Genomic DNA, 23,005 nt, shown 5'->3' on the forward strand with positions numbered 1-23,005 from the left:
TGCCGGGGCTCAGGGCCCAGGGAGGGTGGTGGGGGAAGAGCGGTCAGAAAGCCTTTATTTTGAGTTTTCTCCTGAGCACAGGCAGGTGATGCCACGCTCGTGCCTGGGCCGATGCGGGGAGGACGGTAGCTGAGCAAGGGCACTGGGGTGATTGGGGGGGGGCAGCAGCGCTGTGCCCAGTGCCCAGGTACCCGGGGCAGCAGCTGTATCCCCGGTGGCTTCTGGGTCCTCTCTCTCCCGAAGCCTCGGCCCCTGCATTCTCCTCCAACTCTCCGCAGAGGCAGGGAGAGCCCCGGGCCAGGGCTGGGAGGCCCCGCGGAGGGCACTGGGGAGGGGCCTGGGGCTCCATGGGGGGCAGTTCCCATGGGGGCGAGGCTTGCAGGCCCCTCCCCGTCCTCGCCCTGCAGCCTCAGGGGGGAGACTGTTCTGCAGGTGAGGCCTGGCCAGGGCCCCTGAGAGGGAAGGGGCGCCGGTTGGGGGTTGGGGGTTGGGGGGCGCAGCCTTCACTCTACACGGAGGGGAGCGTGTTTGCCTGTTCGTCACGGGGCTTCCGTGTGCCAGTCTTGCCAGCGTCCCTGAGTTCTTGAGGCCCAGAGTCTGTCTCCTCGTCCCCGCCGGCAGGGTCTGGGTCAGGGCGAGGGCTCGCCGCAGCTTGCCCGGCCATGGCTTTAGGGCGTTGGGGGGAATCCAAGGGCTTGGACAGAGCATTCCTTCCGGAGGCAGAAGGCCCAGGCCGGCCGTGGCTGGGTGTGTAGTAAGCCCAGGGCGTGGCTGCACCGTGCGGGCGCGGCGCCCGGCTCCCTGGGCACTAGGACCCAAGCCCCGCTGGGCATCGGCAAGCGCGGAGCCGCAGCCTCCCTGAGGGCCCTGCAGTCCTCCCCGTTCCCGTTCTCCACCGTCAGGCAGGCAGCCGGTCAGGCGTTCATTCAGCTAACGGTCCGGGCTCTGTTCCCGCGGCTGGCGATCCAGAGGGACAAGGCACCATGGGTGCCAGGGGCACCCAGCACCGGCAGGGGGCGCTGAGCCCAGTGCTGTGCCTGCGCACACGGTGTCCCCGCAGCAGCCCAGCTGCGGGAGGCTGGCGCGCCTCCTCACCAGGAGCGGGGATGGTCGGCCACCCGCTGAGTCTCTGTCCTCTGCGGGCCCAGGGACCGCGGGAGAGAGTGCCCGTGGGCGGTGCCCATGTCCCGGAGGCACAGACAGGATTGAAAGGGTGAAAGACCAAAAATAACACTGATGGCCAGTTTGAGGGCTTCGTGGTTTAAGGGACAAGTACCGCGCGGGTCATATGTGTGCACAGCTTTTCCTGAAGGGAAGAGCGAGGGGCTGGAACCCCTCCCAGCGGCCGCCTGGATGTCTCCCCCCACCCAGGTGTGGCCAGGGTAGGCGGGGCCTCCACCGCTCTTCTCAGAAGGAATTGCTTCTAGAAAACCCTCTGCTTCTGCTGCGGTGGCTCAAAGGGAGCCCAGAGGGTCCTGTCTAGGATTTGGGGGAAGGAAGGAGGGGAGCCCGAGGCACGCGTGTCTAGCCCAGCCCCGCAGAGGGGAGGCCAGGCCAGGAGGAGGGCGTGTTGCTCTGAGGCGCTGCGCTCTCCTGGGGCTGTGAGCTCGGGGTGGACGTGGTGCCAGCTCCTTGGGAAGTGGCTCGTGCCGCGGGGACAGGAAGTGGGGCGGGCGGGGCGTGTCCAGGAGGCAGCGAGGAGACCTCTCTCCCGTCTCTGATCGGCTTTCGCTCTCCCACCTGCACCAGTCGTGGCTGAGACCAGCGCCAAGGTGACAGGGCGTGTGCCCGGCCCCCGAGCGCTGCCTCTGCTCCGTGGGGCCTCTGAGACAGTGGCTGAGGGCGTGTCGCGAGGCCAACAAGAATGTCACCACAGCGGAGCCCTGGCCGGTGGCTCAGCTGGTTGGAGTGCCGTCCCGTGTACCGAAAGGCTGCGGGTTTGATTCCGGGTCACAACACATCCCTAGGTTGCGGTTCGACCCCTAGTCGGGGCAACTGATCAATGTTTCTCACATCCATGTTTCTCTCTCTCTTCCCCCTCTCTCCCTGCCCCTCCCCCCTCAAATCAATATACATTTCCTGGGGTAAGGATATATATATACTAGAGGCCCAGTGCACGAAATTCCTCAGCCCAGCCTGGACCCTCTCTAATCCGGGACCCCTTGGGGGATGTCCGACTGCTGATTTTGGCCCGATCCCTGGGATCCCTTGGACATCCCTCTCACAATCCGGAACCGCTGGCTCCTAACTGCTCACCTGCCTGCCTGCCTGATCACCCCTAACTGCCCCCCCTGCCAGCCTGATCACCCCTAACTGCCTCTGCCTGCCAGCCTGATCACCCCTAACTGCCCCGCCCACCGGCCTGGTCACCCCTTAGTGCCCCCTCTGCCGGCCTGGTTGCCCGTAACTATCCCCCCTGACAGCCTGGTTGCCCCCAACTGCCCCTCTTGCTGGCCGGGTCACCCCCAACTGCCCCACCCCGATAGCCTGGTCGCCCCCAACTGCCCCCTACCAGCCTGGTTGCCCCTCACTGCCTCCCTCTGCCAGACTGGTCATCCCTCAGTGCCCCCCTCTGCTGGCCCAGTCGCCCCTCACTGCCCCCCCTGCCAGCCTTGTCGCCCCACACAGCCTGCTGTTCGGTTGTTACTGTGAGGGCGTTGTCACCAATTTGCATATTACCCTTTTATTAGTATAGATTCTCACCACATCCACACCAATCTTCTTGACACTTTCCCTGTGTGACCACAGCCCAGCGCCTGACTCTCAGGGACACAGAACAGCCACCCACCCCCGCGTGAGCTCCTGAACGTGCTGGAGGCCAGCCCCACCGGGGACCAGACAGGCCTCTTCTAGAAAGTCCTGGGGCCTGGAGGCATTGCTCCTGAGACCACCTGTTCCCCGGCATTGACGTGCCCCCACCCCGCCAACCCCCCTCCACACACACACACACACACACATACACACACATACACACAGAAAGAGACATCAGATAAGGAGGGATTCGTGACTCCGCAGAATAAAAGTGAACATTTAATGCCACCATCATTTGATCTTTTTAAACACCAGGATCTCTTAGACAACACTGTGCACCTCATATGCCGCAGACAATGTCTTCACACGGAAATGGCAGCAGCTCGTGGCTCGTGTCCCTGGTCTCCCGTGCCAGGCGGTCCTCGTGTCACCTGCCGTCCGGGCCCCGGTGGGGACGGCTGACGGGCCGAGCTGTGCCCGGGCCCAGGCACAGGCCAGCCTCCTCCTAACCGGCTGCCGGGCCTGCCCATGGACAGAGTTGCTGCATTTCTGACTTTAACAAATGAACTTTATTAAAAATTTTTAACAGCAAACACTCGTAAGCTAAGAACGCAATGTTCAAAACGGCACCAATCTTTGATCCAGTTAAACAGTGAATTTCAAACAATGACATTAAATACAACCATTGACTTTGCCAACAGGATTTCATGAACTTGGTGAATTTTCTGTTGCAGACACGATAAATGCACTTGGGCAGGCCTTGCCGCCAGTGTCCGACGGGCCCGTTGCTACGCGAAGCATGTTTATGTACACACACATACGTGACAGAGCTGGAGGAGCCACAGAGGCCCGTTAGCACAACGTCCCCGTTTTACAGACGAGAAAGTTCCAGGGAAGTCAGGCCATCCCCCAAAGCCGCAGGACTATCGTCAGGACCGGGTTCCTGTCCTGCGCTCCTCACCACGCCGCAGACCTTCCGCACACATGCACCCGCCCGCCCCATGCACACGCCGGTGCCTCCCTGCGGTGCGTCACCGCACACACACCTGTTGCAGCAGCACCCCGTGGGAGGAGCCCGAGACGCGGGGCTCAGCCGGGTCTGCCAGGACCCCCTGTGCCGGGCGCCTGCTGACCTCATGCTTCGTCTCTAACCGGTTCCCCCGGCTCCCGCCGCAGCTCTCACTTCTTCAAAGCCCGTTACCCATCCGTTACCCCCTTTCTCTCCGCACGACCCCAGAGGGCAGCTCTCAGGACCCCGACCCTGCATGGGGAGCCCGAGGCCCAGCACAGCCCAGCGGCCTGTCCAGCTGCAAAGCAGGTGTCCTCACCCCGGCGTGAGGCTCCCCTCCTGCGCACCGGCCTCTGCAGTGAGCCCGGCCCAGCCCTCCCGTTCCAGCCTGGGGAGGGGCCCAGACCCCTCACGCTCTCCGGGTTGTAAGACTCACTCAGGTGCTGTGGTTTCTCCAGGAAAAGGCGGTGCCGGAAGGTGAGGACCGCTCGTTGCTTTCCCAACCCCCTCGGAGCACCGGGCGGGAGGGGAGGTTTGGGGGACGCAGGGACCTAACTCTGTCTGCCATTGTTTTTCAGATTTCAGCCTCGAACCAGCCGGGTCCTCTCCCCCCCAGGCCCACGGAGGCAGATTTCCAAGCCGCTCAGCATCAAACTCAGAATGAAGGTACCTCTTCCCCATTAGCTCTCACATGGAAACAGCTCAGGCCTTGAGCTGAGCCCCGTGCTGGCGGGACTGGGCCCTAACCCTGTTCCCCTGGCTTAGTTATTTCTCGCTCCTCCCCTGGCCCCCGACTCGCCAGAGGGCGGGGACAGCCCCGGCGGGCCCACCACACGCACGCGGATGCGGAGGCACAAATAAGGGGTAAATACAGCGATGCCCCAGAGCCACATCCTGACGTACAAGTGAATTACAGCCTCCTGAATCGGAGGTGGCGATGGGGGGTCGGTTAGCAGAATGGGGGATGCAAAAAACGAGCCTTTTTCACTGCGAAGGTCATTTCTACGCCCACGCGAGAGAGGGGCCTCCGTGCTCACCCCTCCGCATGGGCACGGTCGGCTCTGCGTGGGGGATGTCGGCTACGTGCAAGGAAGGCTTGACCGCCTCCAGCTGCACCGTGCCCCCCACCGTGACACCGCCCGGTTCTGAGTCTGAGCCTGGCCACCCAAAGGCAGGATGTGTTTGCTTAGAGGCGGATTAAACCAGCGTCTAAGAATTTTCAAAGAACTTGTTTTGGAGAAGATGAGTTAGAATGGGAAGCACGTCTCCTGGATTGGAACCGTGTTTTTACTGGAAATGACAAGCAGTTTATAATAGAAAAAATGTGTGTTTGTCAGGAAGACTGCGGAGCAAGGCAATGTATGGGTTTTTATGGATGTTGACGGATCTGCTGGAGGAGGAGGAAGAGCTATGACAACGCAAAGAAACTACTTCCACCTCCTGCGCTGCCCATCCCCCACGCCAGACCCTTCCCTGCCCGGCAGCGCGTCCTGTGCTGCTCCACCCGCCCGAGGAGAGCGGGCGGGGCCGGCCCTCGGCAGATGGGGCTCCGTGGGGCAGGGCCGGGCTCTCTCAGGTAGACAGGGCTCCGTGGGGCAGGGCCGGGCTCTCTCAGGTAGACAGGGCTCCATGGGGCAGGGCCGGGCTCTCTCAGGTAGACAGGGCTCCGTGGGGCAGGGCCGGGCTCTCTCAGGTAGACAGGGCTCCGTGGGGCAGGGCCAGGCTCTCTCAGGTAGACAGGGCTCCGTGGGGCAGGACCGGGCTCTCTCAGGTAGACAGGGCTCCGTGGGGCAGGGCCAGGCTCTCTCAGGTAGACAGGGCTCCGTGGGGCAGGGCCGGGCTCTCTCAGGTAGACAGGGCTCCGTGGGGCAGGGCCAGGCTCTCTCAGGTAGACAGGGCTCCGTGGGGCAGGACCGGGCTCTCTCAGGTAGACAGGGATCCATGGGGCAGGATCCGCCTCTCTCAGGCAGACGGGGCTCCGTGGGGGCAGGGCCAGACTCTCTCAGGTAGACAGGGCTCCGTGGGGCAGGACCGGGCTCTCTCAGGTAGACAGGGATCCATGGGGCAGGGACAGGCTCTCTCAGGCAGACGGGGCTCCGTGCGGCTTGTTGAGATGCACCCTCCGGCGTGGGCAGCTCCAGGGACAGGGACGTAGACAGTTTATCCAGCATCGGCTGGTCGTGGACAGAACTTTCTATGCGTTTCTTCCTGGCGCAGTTTCGGGACTAAAACTCGTGGCCTTTAACAGTGAGGAAACCCCTCCGGACGAGCTCGAGGATGGGCCAGTGTCCAGCAGGAAGAGCAGCTAGCAAATCCACGAACCGTCTGGTCTCAGTGGGAGGAGAACTCTTCAGCCATGTCTCTCACGGGCTCAGATCCCTTTTAGAACAAGGGACTTAAGAACATTCACGACCTCGGTCTTTGGGAAGCGAGGGGTCAGGGGGCCCACGACAGACAGACAGCTGCCCCGGCCGACGGCCGCTTCACGTCAAACCCGGAGAAAAGTGATGGGGTGGACCAGCCCAGACCAGCATGAGGATCGAAGCCCAAAGGAGGGCTTCTCGCTCAGCTTGACGGAACCGGAACCAGCACAGGTGCCTGCGTATCCGATGCTGGAGCCGCCGCCCTGCGCGGTGTGGGCCCGTGGGCAGGGCCACCTGCCAGGAGCACAGCCTTTCGGCTCCAGCTGACGTGACAATGGCCCGATTCCTGCCTCCGGTCCCCACACTGGGCTGCGGCCTGGTCCCCGCCCAGCCTGTCAGCACGGGGCCGACCTCGGCCCTCACACAAGGCCCCGCGCTCGGAATAGCAGCCGGAGAGGACGGCAGCCGGGCCGGGTCCAACCTGGAGGAGACCAAAGTGAGCGGCAGCTTCCCCGGGGCCCGGGGGGCATTCAAGGGCCAGATCAGACACGCACTCGCAGGCGGGACAGACTTCCCGGGAGAAAGCGACGTCGCCCACCGCACGGAACACCATCGCGAAGAGCATGGCCTCCCTCCCCGGCGACAGCATCGCTCCCGCTCTGGGACCCCGGCTTGTTCTGCTAATGCTTCCTCTTCACCCTAAACTATGGGGGGTGGGGGTGGAGGGGGGCAGATTTCAGGCAAGGAATCCAGGCTCTGCCTCTGAGTGCTCATTCAAGTCCATGTGATGGGTGATGCTCATTCAAGTCCACGCGTGGGTGATGACACCCCCTGCCTTCGAGGTTCTCTGTTGCTAAGACCAAGAGGAGGCGGGGCCGTCTCGCGCTGGTCACTGCAGCAGCCGCTGCCCCAGCCCTGCTCCTCGGCCTGAGGACCGACCGGCTTCTGTGTGGCCCACGCACAGGTGGGGCCGGGGACCCCATCGCAGCCCAGAGTCCGTGTCCGTCCGTGTTCACAGGACCCTCCGAAGGCGGTCGCGTGCCCTGAGGTGTAGCAGCGCCGATGACGGCCTCCGCCCGCTGCTCCCGCTCCCGCTGCGGCGTGCTGAGGGTCAGCCCACGTGCGGCGTCGGGGGACAGCGAGGCCCATGGAAGGCAGCTCCTGGCGTCACGCAACCCTTCTGCCCTCGCGGAGGCCACAGACGGGCTGGGTCAGGTGTGGCATAGGCAGCGCGGCCGCGCCCCTGGGTGAGCGAAGTCTGTGCCGTTTCCACCGGTGACGGTGACCCTGCAGGCGAGGCGCCCGGCCCCTGAGGCGTCTGCCCAGCGCGGGGCCCGGGATGTGCCCGGGGCAAGGCCAGGGACACCGACTGCTGCTCAGGCTCTGTTCCCGGCAGAGACCAGGCTCCTCGCCGCCGTCGGCACCCCGCACAGGCTCTCCTTTCCCACGGCGCCGAAGGGGTGCCATGGGGAAGCTCAAACCCAGGTCGGGGTCCCGGGGCCCAGACGCTTCCAGGATGTTGCTGTCGAAAAGGCTGGTTCACAGTGCGAGACCAGGTGGGCAGAGCCTGCGGGTGGGGAGGCCAGGGGGCGCCTGGGAAACGAGGGGAAGGGTCCGTTCGGAGTAACCTTCCACCAACAGCCGGCCGCTGTCCTGTCCCAGCAGGAAGATGGGGGACTGAGAGCTCGGATCCCGGCTCCTACGGCCGCGCTGGGCTGAGCTGCTGGGCACCGGTACCCGAGGCACACGGATGAGGAGCGCACAGCCCTTGTTCTGGAGCGGTGAGGGGACTGCGGAGCGGGAAGCGGGCTCCTGGATACGCTGAGCTGGAGGGCACCTCCCAGGGGGGAGGGCAGGGGCGGGGGGGGGGGGGTCCAGAAGGCAGGGGATGCCCTGCTCCCAGCTGGTGTTCATGGACAGGCCCCCCACGCCCTGGCCTCGGTTTCCTCCACTACAATGGGTACAATAATGACCTCACGGCGTGTGGCAGGGTGAGCATCTTCATCCGAGAACACGGCTCAGCGTTCCCGGAGCCGAGCCCTGTCTGTCCGTCGGCACGAAGGGCCGTGCTCACAGGTGTGACGGGAACCGCTCGGGCGCCCAGGCGGGGGCAGGCCCGGGCCTTCCGGGGAGGGCCTGTGGGCCCCAGGGGACCGGGGCCATCTATGTCTGAGCAGCACTCTGGACAGAATGTGTGTGCAGCCCCCAGGCCCTTCTTGCTCTCAAGCAGAGGTGCGGAACCTGTTTTCAACCATTTGTGTGTTTATCACATCATCTGTGGGCCATACCAAAGTATCAACTTAAAAATCAGCCTGCTCTACTTGGTCACATGTTTAACTCACTCACCCCTCATGCCTTGGCAGGGCCAGACCACATGACGTATGGCCCGCGGGCCGGGCGTTCCCCACCCGTGAGTCTAAAGCGGCACGGCTGGCGTCCCCGAGCGCATCCACGCCCGGGAGTCTCGGAGCTCGGCAGAATCCCTGCTTTAATCCACGCACGAACCTCGAGCACAGAAGCGATGGCTCCGGTATTGCTTCAAGCTTCCAGTCCAGAGTCTTTGGAGTGAAAATGCAAAGTGCTGCAGGGCCCTGAACCCCCGGACGACCAGGTAGAGGAACCTGAATGCGCAGGAGGACTTGGAGGGACACTACGAACCAGCACCCGCCCACAGGACACCTGGCCTGCGGCAGAGGCCCCGCCCCTTAGAGACCGCCGAGTCCTCTCGGCCTCTCCACTGGGGCGCCTGCCTGGACCCCCTGCCGCTTCACCTCCGTGGGGCCTCCACGTGCGGCTGGGGCGGCCGCAGCAGAAGAGCCGTGAGAGACGGTTAACATTTATTCATGAGCAACACCGACTAGGAAACAGCTCTACACACACAGTCACTCAGAAACACAGCCAGGAACCGGGCACAGCACCCGGAGCGGGGAGCAGCCCAGGGCGGCTCGCTTGTTCCGCTGTTTGCGTGTTGACCAGCACCGTCTGCGCACACGAAGGGGACAGAAACGTCTGGGTGACAGTGAAGATTTGCAAGGCACTTAATCAGTCGTCTGGGTAGCGATCCGGCGGCGTCTCGGCTTTCCAACGGCAACCCACGTCCACCCGCCTTCCTCACCAAACCAGGGCCCGAGGGAGGTCTCTTTTACCAGCGGTTCTGATGGACAGACAAGTTCTAGAAAGTTCCTCAAAGTGCTTTTCCAGTCTCACGGGGCTTCCACTTCCCTTGGCCTCCCACCGTCCTCTCCTCGCACGCGTGTCCGGTGTTTGCAACTCTCCTACTGAAACAGCACTGCTCAACGTCACGCAGACTTGCCACCAACCTTCCTCCTCATTCCGTGGTCTCAGCGCCGCCTGCACGGGGCCTGGAGCGCGGGCCTGGCTGCGGGTCCCGGGGGCCTGGAGTGTGGGCCTGGGGCCTGGCTGTGGGTCCCGGGGGCCTGGAGTGTGGGCCTGGCTGTGGGTCCCGGGGGCCTGGAGTGTGGGCCTGGCTGTGGGTCCCGGGGGCCTGGAGCGTGGGCCTGGGGCCTGGCTGTGGGTCCCGGGGGCCTGGAGCGTGGGCCTGGGGCCTGGCTGTGGGTCCCGGGGGCCTGGAGTGTGGGCCTGGCTGTGGGTCCCAGGAGCCTAGAGCGTGGGCCTGGGGCCTGGAGTGTGGGCCTGGCTGTGGGTCCCGGGGGCCTGGAGTGTGGGCCTGGCTGTGGGTCCCGGGGGCCTGGAGCGTGGGCCTGGCTGTGGGTCCCGGGGGCCTGGAGTGTGGGCCTGGCTGTGGGTCCTGGGGGCCTGGAGCGTGGGCCTGGCTGTGGGTCCCGGGAGCCTGGAGTGTGGGCCTGGCTGTGGGTCCCGGGAGCCTGGAGTGTGGGCCTGGGGCCTGGCTGTGGGTCCCGGGGCCGGGTCAGGGGCGGCGTTGGTTCACCGGCGCCGGGAGGTGATGTCGAAGCAGGTGATCATCATGAGGTGGGCCTTGCAGAAGTTGACGCGGCTCTCCAGGCGCTCTGTCACGCACTCGAGCGCCTCCAGGTGCTCCAGGGAATCCAGCTCCCACACCTGCTCCAGGTCAACTGCGGAGAGAGAGGCTGGTGGGACAGGGCCCTGCACGCCTGGTCGGAGCCCTGCACCCGTCACCGTGGGAAGCTCGTCCCCTCCCGTGAGCCCCGCCTCGTGTGCCGCAGGTGAGGAAGGGCTCTGGCCCTTGCTGCTCCCCCACCACCGTTCTACCCCATCCTCCCTCAGCCTCGGGGCCACCCTCTGCCCGCTGTGCTTCCCCCACCGGGCAGGGCGAGCGGGTGGCGTGTGCAGGGGGAGGCGCGGGGCTGAGGGCTGGGGCGGAGCTGGGAGGCCACGGGAAGGAGCTGCTGTCTTCCCGCATCGGGTCCCCATCAGTGCAGCCGTTCGGGACCAGATTTGGGCTTTGTTTTGGGGTAAAGGGAACGGTGAGGAACAAACACATAAGAGACCAGGGAATCCGTCTCTCAAAGACAGACATGCTATAGGCGGTCACCCATCCCGGGCTTCCCGCCGAGTGGCAATACCGCTGCGTGTTACTGTTCTCGCTCAGCATGCTTGTCCTGCCTCTGCACAGCCTGCAGGCTCGCCCAGGACCGGGTCTACCCTGCGCAGAGCCTGGGAATCCTGGTCGGTTTCCGGCTAGACGCCACGTGCTTCCGTGGCCGGGAGCAGGTGTGCCATGCAGCCCGGAGTGGGCGACCTTCCAGCAGGGAACCCTCATTGCAGGGGGTCTGGACTGAGACCCAGAGCAGTCACCTTGCAAGAGCAATGCTCACACCCCTCCCGCTGACCCCGCCCCAGGCCCCCCGGCCCCCCGGGAGTGGGTGTGTGCGCTCGGCGTGACCGTCTCCGTGTGATGGGCACCGAGGCCCTGGGATTCGGACACAGACACCGGCCACCCCGCTCAGGGGCCAGGCTGTTCGGCGGCGACCCCGGCTACAGTGAGGTCACACAGGCTCGTTCTAGGGGTCAGAGGCCTAGTACTTGTAGTAACAGGAGGCCCAGCAGCACTCTGCTGATGGTGATCACATCAGCGGCCCCGGGCCTTACACTCGCTGAGCCACTGGTCCGGGTCCAGCATCAGGTGTTGCTTGGTCGCCTCCAGCTCCTGCATCAGCCACTCGTACTTGGCCCGGACCTCGGCGATCCTCTGCTGGCGGCGCTCCAGGGTCCTCAGCTTCGCGTTGAAGCCCACGCCCTCCTGGCCAGGTGGGGGAGAGGCGGGAGGTGGGAAGAAGTGAGAGGGGAAGAGGAAAGGACTGGTCACGGGGAATGTGGGGCACCAGGGCCACCCCAGCCCACTCTCAGCTCAGACACCCCACCCTGGGCAAGGCCACCACAGGCACCTGCTACATTTAAAGCAGCTGCAATGTGAGCTGGAGCCTTGAAGAGGTTTAGACGGGAAACGGGGAACCCTCCTGGGTCCCGTGTTCTGACCAAACCCCACCCACCGGGAAGCCGGCTGGGGAGTCTCCCTGGGCCTGAGCCCCCCTCGGGGCGCTGCCCCATCCCTGCCCCAGGGACGTGCCAGGGGGGACCCCCCACCCCGTGTGGGAGGGGGCACTCACCTTGCCGCTGCCCCCCCGCCGCCGCTGCAGCCGCTCCACGTCGTCGATCTCGTAGACCTTAATCTCGAAGGGCTCCCCGAGGCCCCTCTGGGCGCTGCGCAGGGGCCCGTCCACCCAGCGGAGCCCTGCGCCCGGGGCCGGCTTCCTCGCGGGCGAGGGCGTGTCCAGGGACAGCGCGGGGATGAGCCTCCGTCTCTGGGAACCTGAGGGGTTGAGCCCAAAGTTCATCTTTTAATTTCCATCTTTTAAACAGATTTCCTGTGCTGCACGCGGTGGGGCCGGGCCCGGAGCCCGCGGCAGAGGTGAGTCTGAGACACCCCAGCGCCCCTCATTGAGCGCCTCAGCAGTGACTCCCTTAAACGGGCGGGCTTTACCTCCCGAGGCTCGGGGCGCCCTGCCTCAACGCAGAACCACCTCCAGTCCCCCCTGAGCTGCGCACACACCCACATTCGCCTCAGCACAGCCCACTGGGCACCCGGCGGGACTGGCTACAGTGAGGCCACACAGGGTCGTCCTCGGGGTCAGAGGCCTGGCGCCTGGTCGCAATCACATCGGGGCGACTGAGCATAGCAGAGGAGCTAGAAGTGCACGTGCAGTGACACAGGAGCCCAGGGAGGCCAGGTACAGTGGGGAGCAGTCACTCACAGGCAATCAGCTGCAAGAACTGTGTGTGCTGCACGTGGCCCTGGAATGTCGGGGGACCACTTCGTAAGTTATGTAAGTGTCTAACCACCTGAAACTAATCCTATCTTCTACCTAATAAAAGAGTAACATGCTAATTGACCATACCTTCACGATCCCAACCAGCCAATCAGGAGTGAGTATGCAAATTAACCCAACAAAGATGGCGGGTTAATTTGCATATGTAGGCGCTGAGCAACTGGGGGTGGGGCAGGACGCCTGCGTCGTTGCCTTGGTGACGATGCAGGCATTCCGCCCCTCCCCCTGCCGCTCCGGGCCTCTGGGCAGCGTGGGAAGGCGGAAAGGCGGCTCCAGCCAGAGCGAAGGCCGTGCCGGCAGCCAGGGAAAGGAAGGCCCATTCTGGCACGAGTCTTCGTGCATCGGGCTTCTAGTCCTATTAATAAAAGGCTAATATGCAAATTGACTGAATGGTGGAACGACCGGTCGCTATGACACACACTGACCACCAGGGGGCAGACGCTCAACACAGGAGCTGCCTCCTGGTGGTCAGTGCGCTCCCACAGGGGGAGCGCCGCTCAGCCAGAAGCCAGGCAGTGCCGCTGCTGCAGCACTAAGGATGCCCGAGGGCTCCTGGACTGTGAGAGGGCGCAGTCGGGCTGAGAGACCCCCCCACCCCCGAGATTCGTGCACCAGGCCTCTAGTACCAAATCACACCAAACGTAAGGGCATAGTGAGCGGGTGTCTATGACTTCCTGAGCGTTTGGATTTGGTCACCAGCAAATCCATTCCGACAACGAACTGGCCTCCCCCACTAACCCCTGCGGGGCCTCCCTGCCCTCTCGCCTCCCCAACAGGTACGGAGAGCCTAGCGTAGGGTGTGTGTGGGGGGGAGGGGGACAGGGACCCTGCTCAGACCCCAGGAAGTGTGAGTGCCCAGAGGGTGGGACCGGGCCCACAGGCTGCGCCCTCCCGGGAGAGCATGACCACAGGCCTGGGTCTGGGTCCCGCACGGATGTGACTTCTCAGGCTTACTGCACGCACCACCCCCGCTACAGATCTGTGTCTGCCAACGACCACTTCCTTCCAGTTGCCGGAAGGTCAGGGGGAAGCAGCTCAGCCGCCAATGGTGTGGGGCTCCCAGCGCAGCCTGAACCAGCTCCTGCTGCCGGGTCCCTCCTCCGTCACTCCCTGCTCGTCAGCCCAGCACGCGCCCAGGACAGAGGGCAGGTAGGCAGAGGCGTGCAGGCTGGTCCCTAACTGCCCGCGAGCTGTTGCTGCCTGAAATGGCCCCGATTTGACCTGAGAAAGCGCACCCCCAACAGGGACTGAGCCCTGCAGCCTGGGCCGCTGACCACACGCACCGAGGGGCCCCGACCACTCCCAGCCACTCTCCCCTGCAGCACGGCAGCCCCCGGAGAAGTCTGACATGTTCAACATCAGAGTCCAGGCCGAAGTGCCACACGGAGTCTGAAGACGTGGCCTCTTATTCAAACGTCAGGAACACGGCGCCTGAGCGCAAGGCCTCACAGCGCTCATCCGTCCTGGCCCGAGAGCCCCCTCCTCAGCTCCCGCCCTCTCTCTTCCCTCGACTCAGGTGTGGGGCTAGGAAGACATGAACCGAAAGCATGACGCCCCAGCGATGGAAGGAACTACAGAGGTCAGAGGTGAGAGGACGGAAGGCGTCCGTCTGATTCCACTGCCCGCGAGCCAGCCCCACGGCGCCCCGGGGCTGCGGTCCTGCTGCGGGAGGGTGTTCCCACGCGGGAGGGGAGGCGGGGCCACGCCGGGGCCGCCGTCTCCTCGGGGCCGAAGGGGAGACTACAACGGTGGCGCTGAAAACGCCCAGTGATGCCGCACATGGCAGGGAACGCATCCTCACGCGTGTGGTGACGCTGGTGTGCACAGCCTGCGCGCTGCCTGTCGCATGAAGCACAGCACATGCACTCACATGCAGAACGTCACACGCCAGGCTCCTGCGAACGTGCTCACTATCTGTGCTCTCCAGCGTGTCAGAGCGGACTCTCTCCTAAAGCGCGCAGCAGCCTCACACGACGCGTGTTCACGTCTCTGGCGGCACCGCTGGCTCCTGTGCGGGTTGAACCCGGTGTTCCTGCATCACGCGTGGCGCAGGCTCGTGGCCCAGGAGCCACAGGCTTGGGAAGTGCACGCGCCCCGTGATGCTCACACAACAGAGCCCCCGACAACGCGTTCTCGGATGCATCCCGTCGCCAAGGGGCGTGACGACAGTGACTCTTAGAGCTGCTGTGTGTTCAGGGCACACCCTGACGTGGGTTGACGTCTTATTTCCGTCCCTTCGCCCATTGAGAACCCGCTGCTTTCACCTCGCTCTGGCCCACAGGCCACGCTCTGGCTGCCTGACCTTGCGCTCCCCTCGCTGCCTCGGCCTCCAGGGTCCAGGGCTCCCCTACCCCCCCCCCCCCCCCACCCCTGCTCTGCCTGCGTAGCCTCAGGCCCAGCTCAGTCCCGCAGCTTCTGCTGGGGCTCTGGACCCTCCCTTCCCCTCGGACTCAGCAGGGCGCGGTTCACCGGTTCACCACTGTCCCTCCTCTCCAGGTGGATGGCAGGCTTCTCACAGTGGCGTCCCCTGCGCTGCCCCTCCCCCTCCACGCCTGGAACTTCCCATCACCACGCTCCCAAAAAGCGGAGGCCCGGTCACTCCCTAACAACTGACCCAATCTCATGGGCGACAGGTCGTCTGAGGGAAGGAAGTCACGCACCAGCGGGCTTCCCCTCGTGCCTGTGGCCTCAGAGACCGTGCTGTGCCCACGCCCCTCGCTCTACTTCTTACCTGAGAAATGGGAGCCAGAGAGGAACGCTACGCCCTGAGGTCACCCCGCAATACCCAGGCCTCCTGCTGTGGGCTCCGTGTCCACGCGGCTCCGCACGCGGCCAGCAGCACCAGCCCCGCCGCACTGCCCCCCAGTGTCTGCAGGACTGAGCCGCGAGGGGCGCTCTGGCCTCCTCCTCCGCATGCACAGCTCGGAGCTCAGCTCTGCCCAGCGTGGCCTTCCAGCTCACCTTCCTCAGTCGCCAGCCTTTCGGACCTCACGGACCACAGCGGACCGCGGACCACCGGCTGGCGACCCCGTTCTAGCTCCCTTCTCTCGGTCGCCAGAGCACGAACATTCTCCAGACCCCGAGCCGGCTCCTCGCGGCCCCACACCTCGGACTCAACACCCCGCAGGCTGGCCAGGCACCGCCTTAGAGGAGGGTCATGGCTTCTCTGAAGGAAACTGCTTTGGATTCCTGCTTTGGATTCCACCGGCCCCCCATCGGCTTCCGCAGCCACCAGGTCAGAGGGCAGCTGCTCCGACTGCTCCCCGGGGGCTCCGGCAGCCCCATTCCTGGTGTCCGACGCTGGCATTTCTCTGAATAATGACGACGACTAAGCGAAACGAGGCCACCTCAGCCGAGGGAGGCCTCCCCGCGGCCACAGCCGTTAGAGGGGGACCTGCGGCAGCTGCCCCGCCTCCGGGGCCCGGGCGCCTCGCTGGCGGTTTATTTCTCAGTTTCCTTCACGGCCCAGCCTCACCAGACCCTCCGAGGACAGCGTCCGAGCAGGATGGCGCAGAGCCATCACCACACAGCTTTCCTGGCTCCCACAACCCAAACCACCAATGCAGTCTCGAAAACAAGTAAAAGGTGTTGAAAGAACGCAGTGCATTGGCGGATTCGAGCTCCTACATTAGGCCTACAAAGCACTCCACCACGCTCAGGGCCCACGGCCACGTGGCCGACGCCACGCAGTGATCTGACCACCGGGACTGCACTCACAATGACACAGTGATTCACCCCAGTCCCAGAGCCTCAGCCTCGGGGCCACCGGCTTCTGCAGCCACCAGGTCAGAGGGCAGCTGCTCCGACTGCTCCCTGGGCCTGGGCGCTGGGTGGGGGAGCCGAGGAGGGACAGGCAGCCTGAGCCCACAGGGGTGAGTGTGGGGGCACCGCTGTGTGCCCCAGGTCCCGCCTTGCACCAGGCTGCTGACCAAGGGCAGGCACAGCCTTGAGGCCGCCTCACGCCCCAGCAGTAGGTCTGATTCACAGTGGACCCTCCATGCTGTCCCGGGTGCGGCCGGCAGGGGACAGGCTTAGGGACGGAGAGACTGGGTGTTGGTGCCACCGGCCTGGGCACCCTCACCCCCTGCAGGGCAGGCAGCATGGGGTTCGGCCCTGCGCCCCCCTGTGCCCCCTGGTCCCCTGAGCACTGGGCCCCGGTGCCTACCTGAATTGGAGCGTTTCTTTGGGGTCTTGAGGCTCCGGCACCTCCCACCCACGGAGCTGCTGTTCTCGCTCATGGAGTCCTGGGCGGAGGACGCGCTGCCCGTGGCCTCGCTGTCGCGCATCATGCTCTCGTAGCCGCTGCTGCCCCCGCTGTGGTAGAACAGCGCCGTCTTGCCCATGGCGGGCGGCAGCTCCCCGCTCAGCACGCTGCTGTTGTCGCTGCCGTGGCCGCTGCTGCAGCGGTGCGGCTTCCGGGGCGGCGTGACCTTGCTGTAGGGCGAGGGCAGCAGGGGCCCGGCCGCCAGCTTGTCCTCGGGGACCCCGGCGCGCTCCTCCTCGGGCCCGGCCCGCGATGGCACGGCCCTGGGCCCCGCGCCGCCCTGGAGCAGCTCCGAGATGCGCCCGTTCACCGCCCTCAGCGGCAGCTTGGCGGCCAGCCCCGCGCCCCGGCTGCGGCTCAGCGACTGGGTGGACCAGGACATGTGCCTCCCGCCCGCGGCCGGGGCGCAGCTCTGGCCCACGGACTGCGGCAGGGACTTGGTGGAGAAGCTGAGCGTCTTGGTGGGCGGCGTGGACAGGCTGCGCGCTTTGGGGCTGGCCAGCAGCAGCTTGCTCACGGCCGAGATCTTGGACTGGCCGGCCTTGGGCGAGGCCCCGGCCGAGGGCGGGGGGCCGGGGTGGGCGGGCGAGGCCCCGGCGCCGCGGCCCAGGCTGCGGCCCGCGCGGGGCATGGTGCTGTCCTTGCCGGCCTGCAGCCGCGCGCTCACGGAGGCCAGGCTCTCGGCCCGCTCCAGCGAGAGGCACTCGTAGTGGCTGGCGGAGGCCCGGCCCAGGGAGTGGGTCCTGCTGGCCAGCTGCTCGAGCTTGGCGCTGAAGAGCTTGCTGCTGCTGCTGGCGCTCAGCCTGCCGCCCGGCTCGTCGGGGAAGCCGGCCAGGAAGGGCGTGGGCGCGCTCGAGGGGCTGCTGGTGCCGCTGCTGCAGGCGCTGTGCTGGGGGCTGGCCCGGTTCTTCTGGTCCAAGCTGGACTTGCGGACGGGGGGCAGCGGCGGGGTGCCCTTGGGCCGAGCCAGGACGCTGTGCTTGGGCGACGCCGCCTTCCTCTCCAGGGCCGCCCGGGAGGCCGGGCCGCCCAGAGCGACGCCGTTGGTCTCGGGGGCGCAGCGGTAGCAGAGGCCGTCGAGCTCCTGCCGGCTGCCTCTCTGGAACGCCCGGGGCAGGCTGCTGGACTTGAGGCTCCTGCTGGGGTGCACGGGGCTCTGGGCGGCCCCGCTGGGCTGGGCCGTCTCACAGCCGTCCACGACCCTCCTGACGCTGTCGGTCCCGGGAGAGGCGGCCACCTCGCCGCTCAGCCTGCGGCCGGGGCTCGTCTGCCTGGGCTGGTCCCGCTCGGCTCCCGCCTTGGGCTGTGCGGGGCCGGTGGCCGCCTCGGACCGCGCTCCGTCCTCCCTGGGATGCGCAGTCTCTTTCTGGGCCTCCTCCTCTCGTCGCAGCCACGGGTCCTCGAACGTCATCTCCTTCTTCGTGCTGGCCTCCTTGCTCTCCTGGGCCGGGGCTGCTTTGGGGACGGTGGTGCCGGCCGCCTCGGGCTCAGGGCCGCGCCGGGGGCTCAGGGCGATGCAGGGGTAGACGGTGATGTTGGTCTTCATGGGGACGCACCCCCCGCCGCCGCCCAGGTGTGCCGTGTTGGAGATGGTGACCATGGCCTTGCCCAGGGCGGAGACCTGGCAGCCTTGGGGGGCGGCGGCTTTGGGGAGACAGTCCTCCCCCAGCTCGGGCAGGATGAGCAGGCCGTCGGGGCCCGCCCTCGGCTTCTCTCGGCACACGGGGGCGTTCTGGACGCCGCCCACGAGCTCCGAGGCCGGAGGGTCCGCCAGCGCCTCCCCGTGCCCGAAGCAGGTCTGCGCGACGAAGCTGTGGCAGGACTGCTCGCCGTCGCTGCCCGCGCTGGTCTCGCTCAGCCAGGAGCTGATGGAGGACCTTCTGCTGCCCGCCTCCCGGCCCTTCTCCTCCAGGCCCAGCGTCGGGAGGGGCAGGAACTGCGTGATGCTGACCTCGGAGACGGGGGCCGCGCCCGGGCAGCGCTCCAGGTCCTCGCTGACGCTGCCGATGATGCTGACGGGCCGCGAGCCCGAGGCCAGAGCCTGCACCGAGCAGTCGCTGTTGAAGCTGATGATGCTGGCGGGGCGGCCGCCCAGGGCCCCACTGATGGTCAGCTCCTCCACCAGCGTGAACACCAGCTCGTCCTCGCCGTTCAGCTCCAGCGGCTGCTGCACCGTCACCGTGGTGGTGCTCACGACCCCCTTGGAGCCCGGAGAGGCCGCCGCCTGGCGCGTGTCCTCGGAGGGGCTGTGGGGGGGGCCCTGGCTCCAGGCAGACAGCGACTTCTTCAGGACCTGGGGGCTCATGCCCACCGGGGGGGTGCGCACCTCGGGCGGCGGGGCCTCGCCGGACACCACACCCGAGTCCATGCTCAGGGGGGGCGGGGGCGCAGGGCCCGGCAGGACCCCCTTCTGGGTGTGGACTTTGCACCGCTGCGAGGGCGAGCTGGCCGGCCGGTACTCGGCCGTCTTGGACAGGCTGGCGACGCCCAGCCGCGGGGAGCCCAGGGGCCGGGGCTTGCCCTCCACGAACCCGCAGGAGGTCAGGCTTTCTCGGCTGCTGTGCAGGCTGGGGCTGCGCACGAGCTGGGCGGCGCCCTGCTGGCCGCTGCCACCGGGGATGCTCCGGGGCGAGGCGGGGGCGGCGGCCGGGACAGGCGAGTGACCCCTGGGCATCCCGGAGGCCGGGGCGTCGGCGCCTCCCCTGTCGGTCAGCTGGCCCTCTGACCCCGTGTCTTCCTTGTCGGACTCACAGAGGCTGGCCCCGGCCGCGGGGCCCAGCGGGGGGCCCTTGCCCGCCTGCTCCGCCCCGCCCTGGGCAGGCAGCTCCTGGAACGGGAAGGGGCCGGGCTCCTCGCGGCCGTCGATGCAGTCCAGCCGCTCCTGCAGCTCCGCGAACGTGTTGCACTTGAGGCAGTCCCTCTCGGGCTTGCGGGCCGCGGCCGCCCCGGCCTCGGGGGGCCGGCTGTCACCCCTGGGCTTCTGCAGGGCCGGCACGATGGGCACGAAGTCGGGGGGGCCCTCGTTGTCCGTGAGCTCCTTGTCAGAGAGCGCCGTGCCGCTGGGCCCGATGTAGATGACCGTGTCGCAGGACTGCTCGCTGCTGGAGGAGTAGTCGGGGTCGCTGGACAGCTGCGGCACGGGGAAGTCAGGGTCCACGGCGGCCCTGGCCTGGAAGGGCCGCAGCTGCGTGGGCCGGCGCATCCTGCCTTCCTCACAGGAGCTCTCGCCCCCCGACGAGCTCGACGTGTACTGTGGGCGAGAGCACAGTCAGCGGGGCTGCCCCAGGGACCCCCAGGAACCTACCCAGGAGGCCCCAGGGATACCAGTTGGCTATAGGCTCCCGGGCTGCTGGCTGCTGCCCTGCATGTGGGCAGTTGTTGGCTGCGCCAGGCCAGTGCACCTCATGTGCCAGGGCAGCCCCTGCGTGGCCCACGGGACAGAGTTCGCTCCTGAGGGGTGACCAGCCGGGCCAGGCTGAGCTCCTCGGGGTGGAGGGGTCACTGACTTGGTCCCTGTGACCCCTTGTCCCACGAAACGCGGGCTGGAAGGACGTGCTTTCTGTTATTTATGAAAAGCTACAGAAAGGACGGGAAAGCCCAGTCACCAGTCGGCCCTGGATCCGAGCGACCGCCATCGGCTACTTCCCCACACGGTCGTCTCGCGCCCCCGCTGGCCTGGCGTGGCCTCTGCTCGCCAGGTGAGCCCAGTGGTGTGTAGCGGACTCTGAGCACCAACCAGCCACCCCTGACCGCACAGGGCAGAGCCCAGCAGCCTGAAAAGGCCCCCTGGACAGGCAGGGGGAGGGCCGCCCGAGCGAGGGGTGAGCAGTCCTCAGGGCCAGCCACTGAGGGACACGGGACATGGGACACGGGACACGGTCTTGGTCTATGTGGGACCAAGGCCGGTGAGAGCCACTGTGCGTGAATCCTTCCGTCCCTCCCACATGGACGTGCAAAGGGGACAGCACTCCGGTCAGGGGTCCAGGCTGGATGACCCCAAAAGGCACTGACTGTGGGGCCCGGAAGTGATGGACGCTCCTGCCCCAGGTGGACGCTCCTGCCCCCGGTGGACGCTCCTGCCCCAGGTGGACGCTCCTACCCCAGGTGGATGTTCCTGCCCCCGGTGGATGCTCCTGCCCCAGGTGGACGCTCCTGCCCCAGGTGGACGCTCCTGCCCCCGGTGGACGCTCCTGCCCCAGGTGGACGCTCCTGCCCCAGGTGGACGCTCCTGCCCCAGGTGGAGGATGAGCCGGCCCCCGCCTCCCACCCCCCTTGGACTTCAGGGATGGGGAGACCGCTGAGCTGGCTTTTTCTCAGCGGCTCCCACACCCCGCACCCCACCCCGCGAGCTCCCTACCTTCGTTTTCTTCTTCTTCATCCTCAGGACCCGGGAGGCGATCTGGATGGTGGACAGGGTCTCGGCGTAGCTGCCGGCGGCGGCCGAGATGTGTGCGATCATGGTGGTGCGGCAGTTGACGTTCCCCAGGGACTCGCGCAGCAGCATGGTGAGCTTGCTGTCCCTGCGGGCACGGGGAGCGTGAGCGGGCGCCGCCCGGGGCTCGGCCTCTGCAGGCCGCTGCTGTGGGCAGTGGGTTTTCACGGCGGACCCATCGGCTCACTCCAGCACACGGCTCCTCGCACTTGGCAGCCGAGCGAGATTCTCACCCCCAGGACAGAGCTCATGCAAGCGCCTACCCTGGCCCCGGCGCCCGGCCGAGGCGGCACCCTGTGTCCAGAGGGCACGGCACACAGAGGCCTGGGGACAGGGGAGGACGGCTGTGACCTGTGATGCCGCCGCTGGCCGCACACATGGCCCTTTCCGCGAGTTTCTGCTCACGGGCCACCCCTCCCTGCACACGGGACACCCCTGCCCATGGGACACCCCTCCCTGCACACGGGCCACCCCTGCCCATGGGACACCCCTCCCTGCACACGGGCCACCCCTGCTCACGGGACACCCCTGCTCACCGGCCACCCCTGCTCACAGGACACCCCTCCCTGCACACGGAACACCCCTGCACACCGGCTACCCCTCCCTGCACACGGGACACCCCTGCTCACCGGCCACCCCTCCCTGCTCACGGGACACCCCTCCCTGCTCACGGGACACCTGTCTCTGCACACGGGACACCCCTGCACACGGAACACCTCTGCTCATGGGACACCCCTCCCTGCACACGGAACACCCCTGCTCACGGGACACCCCTCCCTGCACATGGGACACCCCTCCCTGCACATGGGACACCCCTGCTCACGGAACATCTCTGCTCACCGGCCACCCCTCCCTGCTCATGGGACACCCCTCCCTGCACACAGACACCACTCCCTGCACACGGGACACCCCTGCACACAGGACACCCCTGCCACAAAGGCAGCCCCCAGCTGGGAACTTGCGTTGAGGATCCGGGTGTTTATAAAACACGCAAAGGCCCCTTTGCCAAGGAGTCGCGCCAGCTTCTTGCTATGGTCGCGTAACTCATACTTGCACAGAGTGTGATAAAGGAATTCCTGTTCCTAAAAGTGGCGACACACAGACACAGCCCGAGCACCCAGTCAGCAACGGGACACAGAACTTCCTGGGAAAACCTCCTCTGGGGACTGCGGGGCTGAGGGGGCCAGGCCCTGAGCCGTGAGGAGGAGCCCCTAGGAGGCCCAAGCGTGTACATGTTTCCAGGATCTTTAAACATGGACCTGGAGGAGGCTCCGGGTTCCATCCCTGCTCTTGTCCCAGCTCCTCCCTGCCTGGCTTCTAGAGGGCGGCTCACACCTCCAGCCACACGTCTGCTCAACTGCCGCCACCTCATCTCACCTCGGGAGGCAGCCCACTTCCCAGGCGCCCTGTGCACGCTCAGCTCACACCCCTGTGCGTGCTCAGCTCACACCTGTGTGTGCTCACACCCATGCACGCTCATCTCACACCCGTGTGTGCTCACACCCCTGTGTGTGTTCACAACGTCAGGTGATGGGTTTGTCCTCCCCTCTGTGCCCCTGTCAGCCCCCTGTACAGCTCCCTGAGGGGGACGGGCCCGCTAGGCTGACTCAGTGTGACACGCAGGCCACTGTCCTCAGAGATCAGACCTGGGAGATGGGAAGACATTTCTCACGTGACCTGCATCGGCCTTTGAGGAGGAGAGACGCGTGTGAGGACAATCGTTTTTCCTTTCCATCTGGGACCAATTCAGGTGCCAGTTTGGGGCTGCTGGGCTCACTGGGGCTCAGCTCCAGGGCAATTTAAAAAATATACCAGGGTTTCCTTTCAAGCAAAACAACCAGCGACAGGGTGGGGAAGGAGAGGGGCTGAATGTGTGTCCTCCCCAAATTCACGTGA

At 66.1% G+C, this 23,005-nt stretch overlaps 1 protein-coding gene across 4 annotated transcripts in view; it reads right to left on the minus strand.

Moving 5' to 3' along the window:
- Positions 1–7,962: 7,962 nt before the first annotated feature.
- KIF26B (kinesin family member 26B) overlaps positions 7,963–23,005 on the minus strand; it is a 371,316-nt gene continuing 356,273 nt past the window's right edge. The window contains exons 11-17 of one of the 4 annotated variants that reach the window (XR_013813119.1): positions 21,035–21,197; positions 16,579–19,927; positions 11,694–11,896; positions 11,176–11,326; positions 9,989–10,178; positions 8,880–9,811; positions 7,963–8,845 (exon numbers count right to left, since the gene is read on the minus strand). Coding sequence is in view for 1 of the 4 variants with exons in the window: in XM_079763803.1 (XP_079619929.1) it covers positions 10,030–10,178; positions 11,176–11,326; positions 11,694–11,896; positions 16,579–19,927; positions 21,035–21,197 (4,015 nt within the window). In the remaining 3 variants the exon portion in view is untranslated. Of the gene's footprint in view, positions 8,846–8,877; positions 9,846–9,900; positions 9,914–9,988; positions 10,179–11,175; positions 11,327–11,693; positions 11,897–16,578; positions 19,928–21,034; positions 21,198–23,005 lie in introns of those variants that run through there. The other 3 variants (XR_013813120.1, XR_013813121.1, XM_079763803.1) reach the window with 3 other exon arrangements.

The sequence above is a fragment of the Cnephaeus nilssonii genome, assembly GCF_951640355.1.
Source record: "Cnephaeus nilssonii genome assembly, chromosome: 23".
In the NCBI taxonomy this organism is placed as follows: domain Eukaryota; kingdom Metazoa; phylum Chordata; class Mammalia; order Chiroptera; family Vespertilionidae; genus Cnephaeus; species Cnephaeus nilssonii.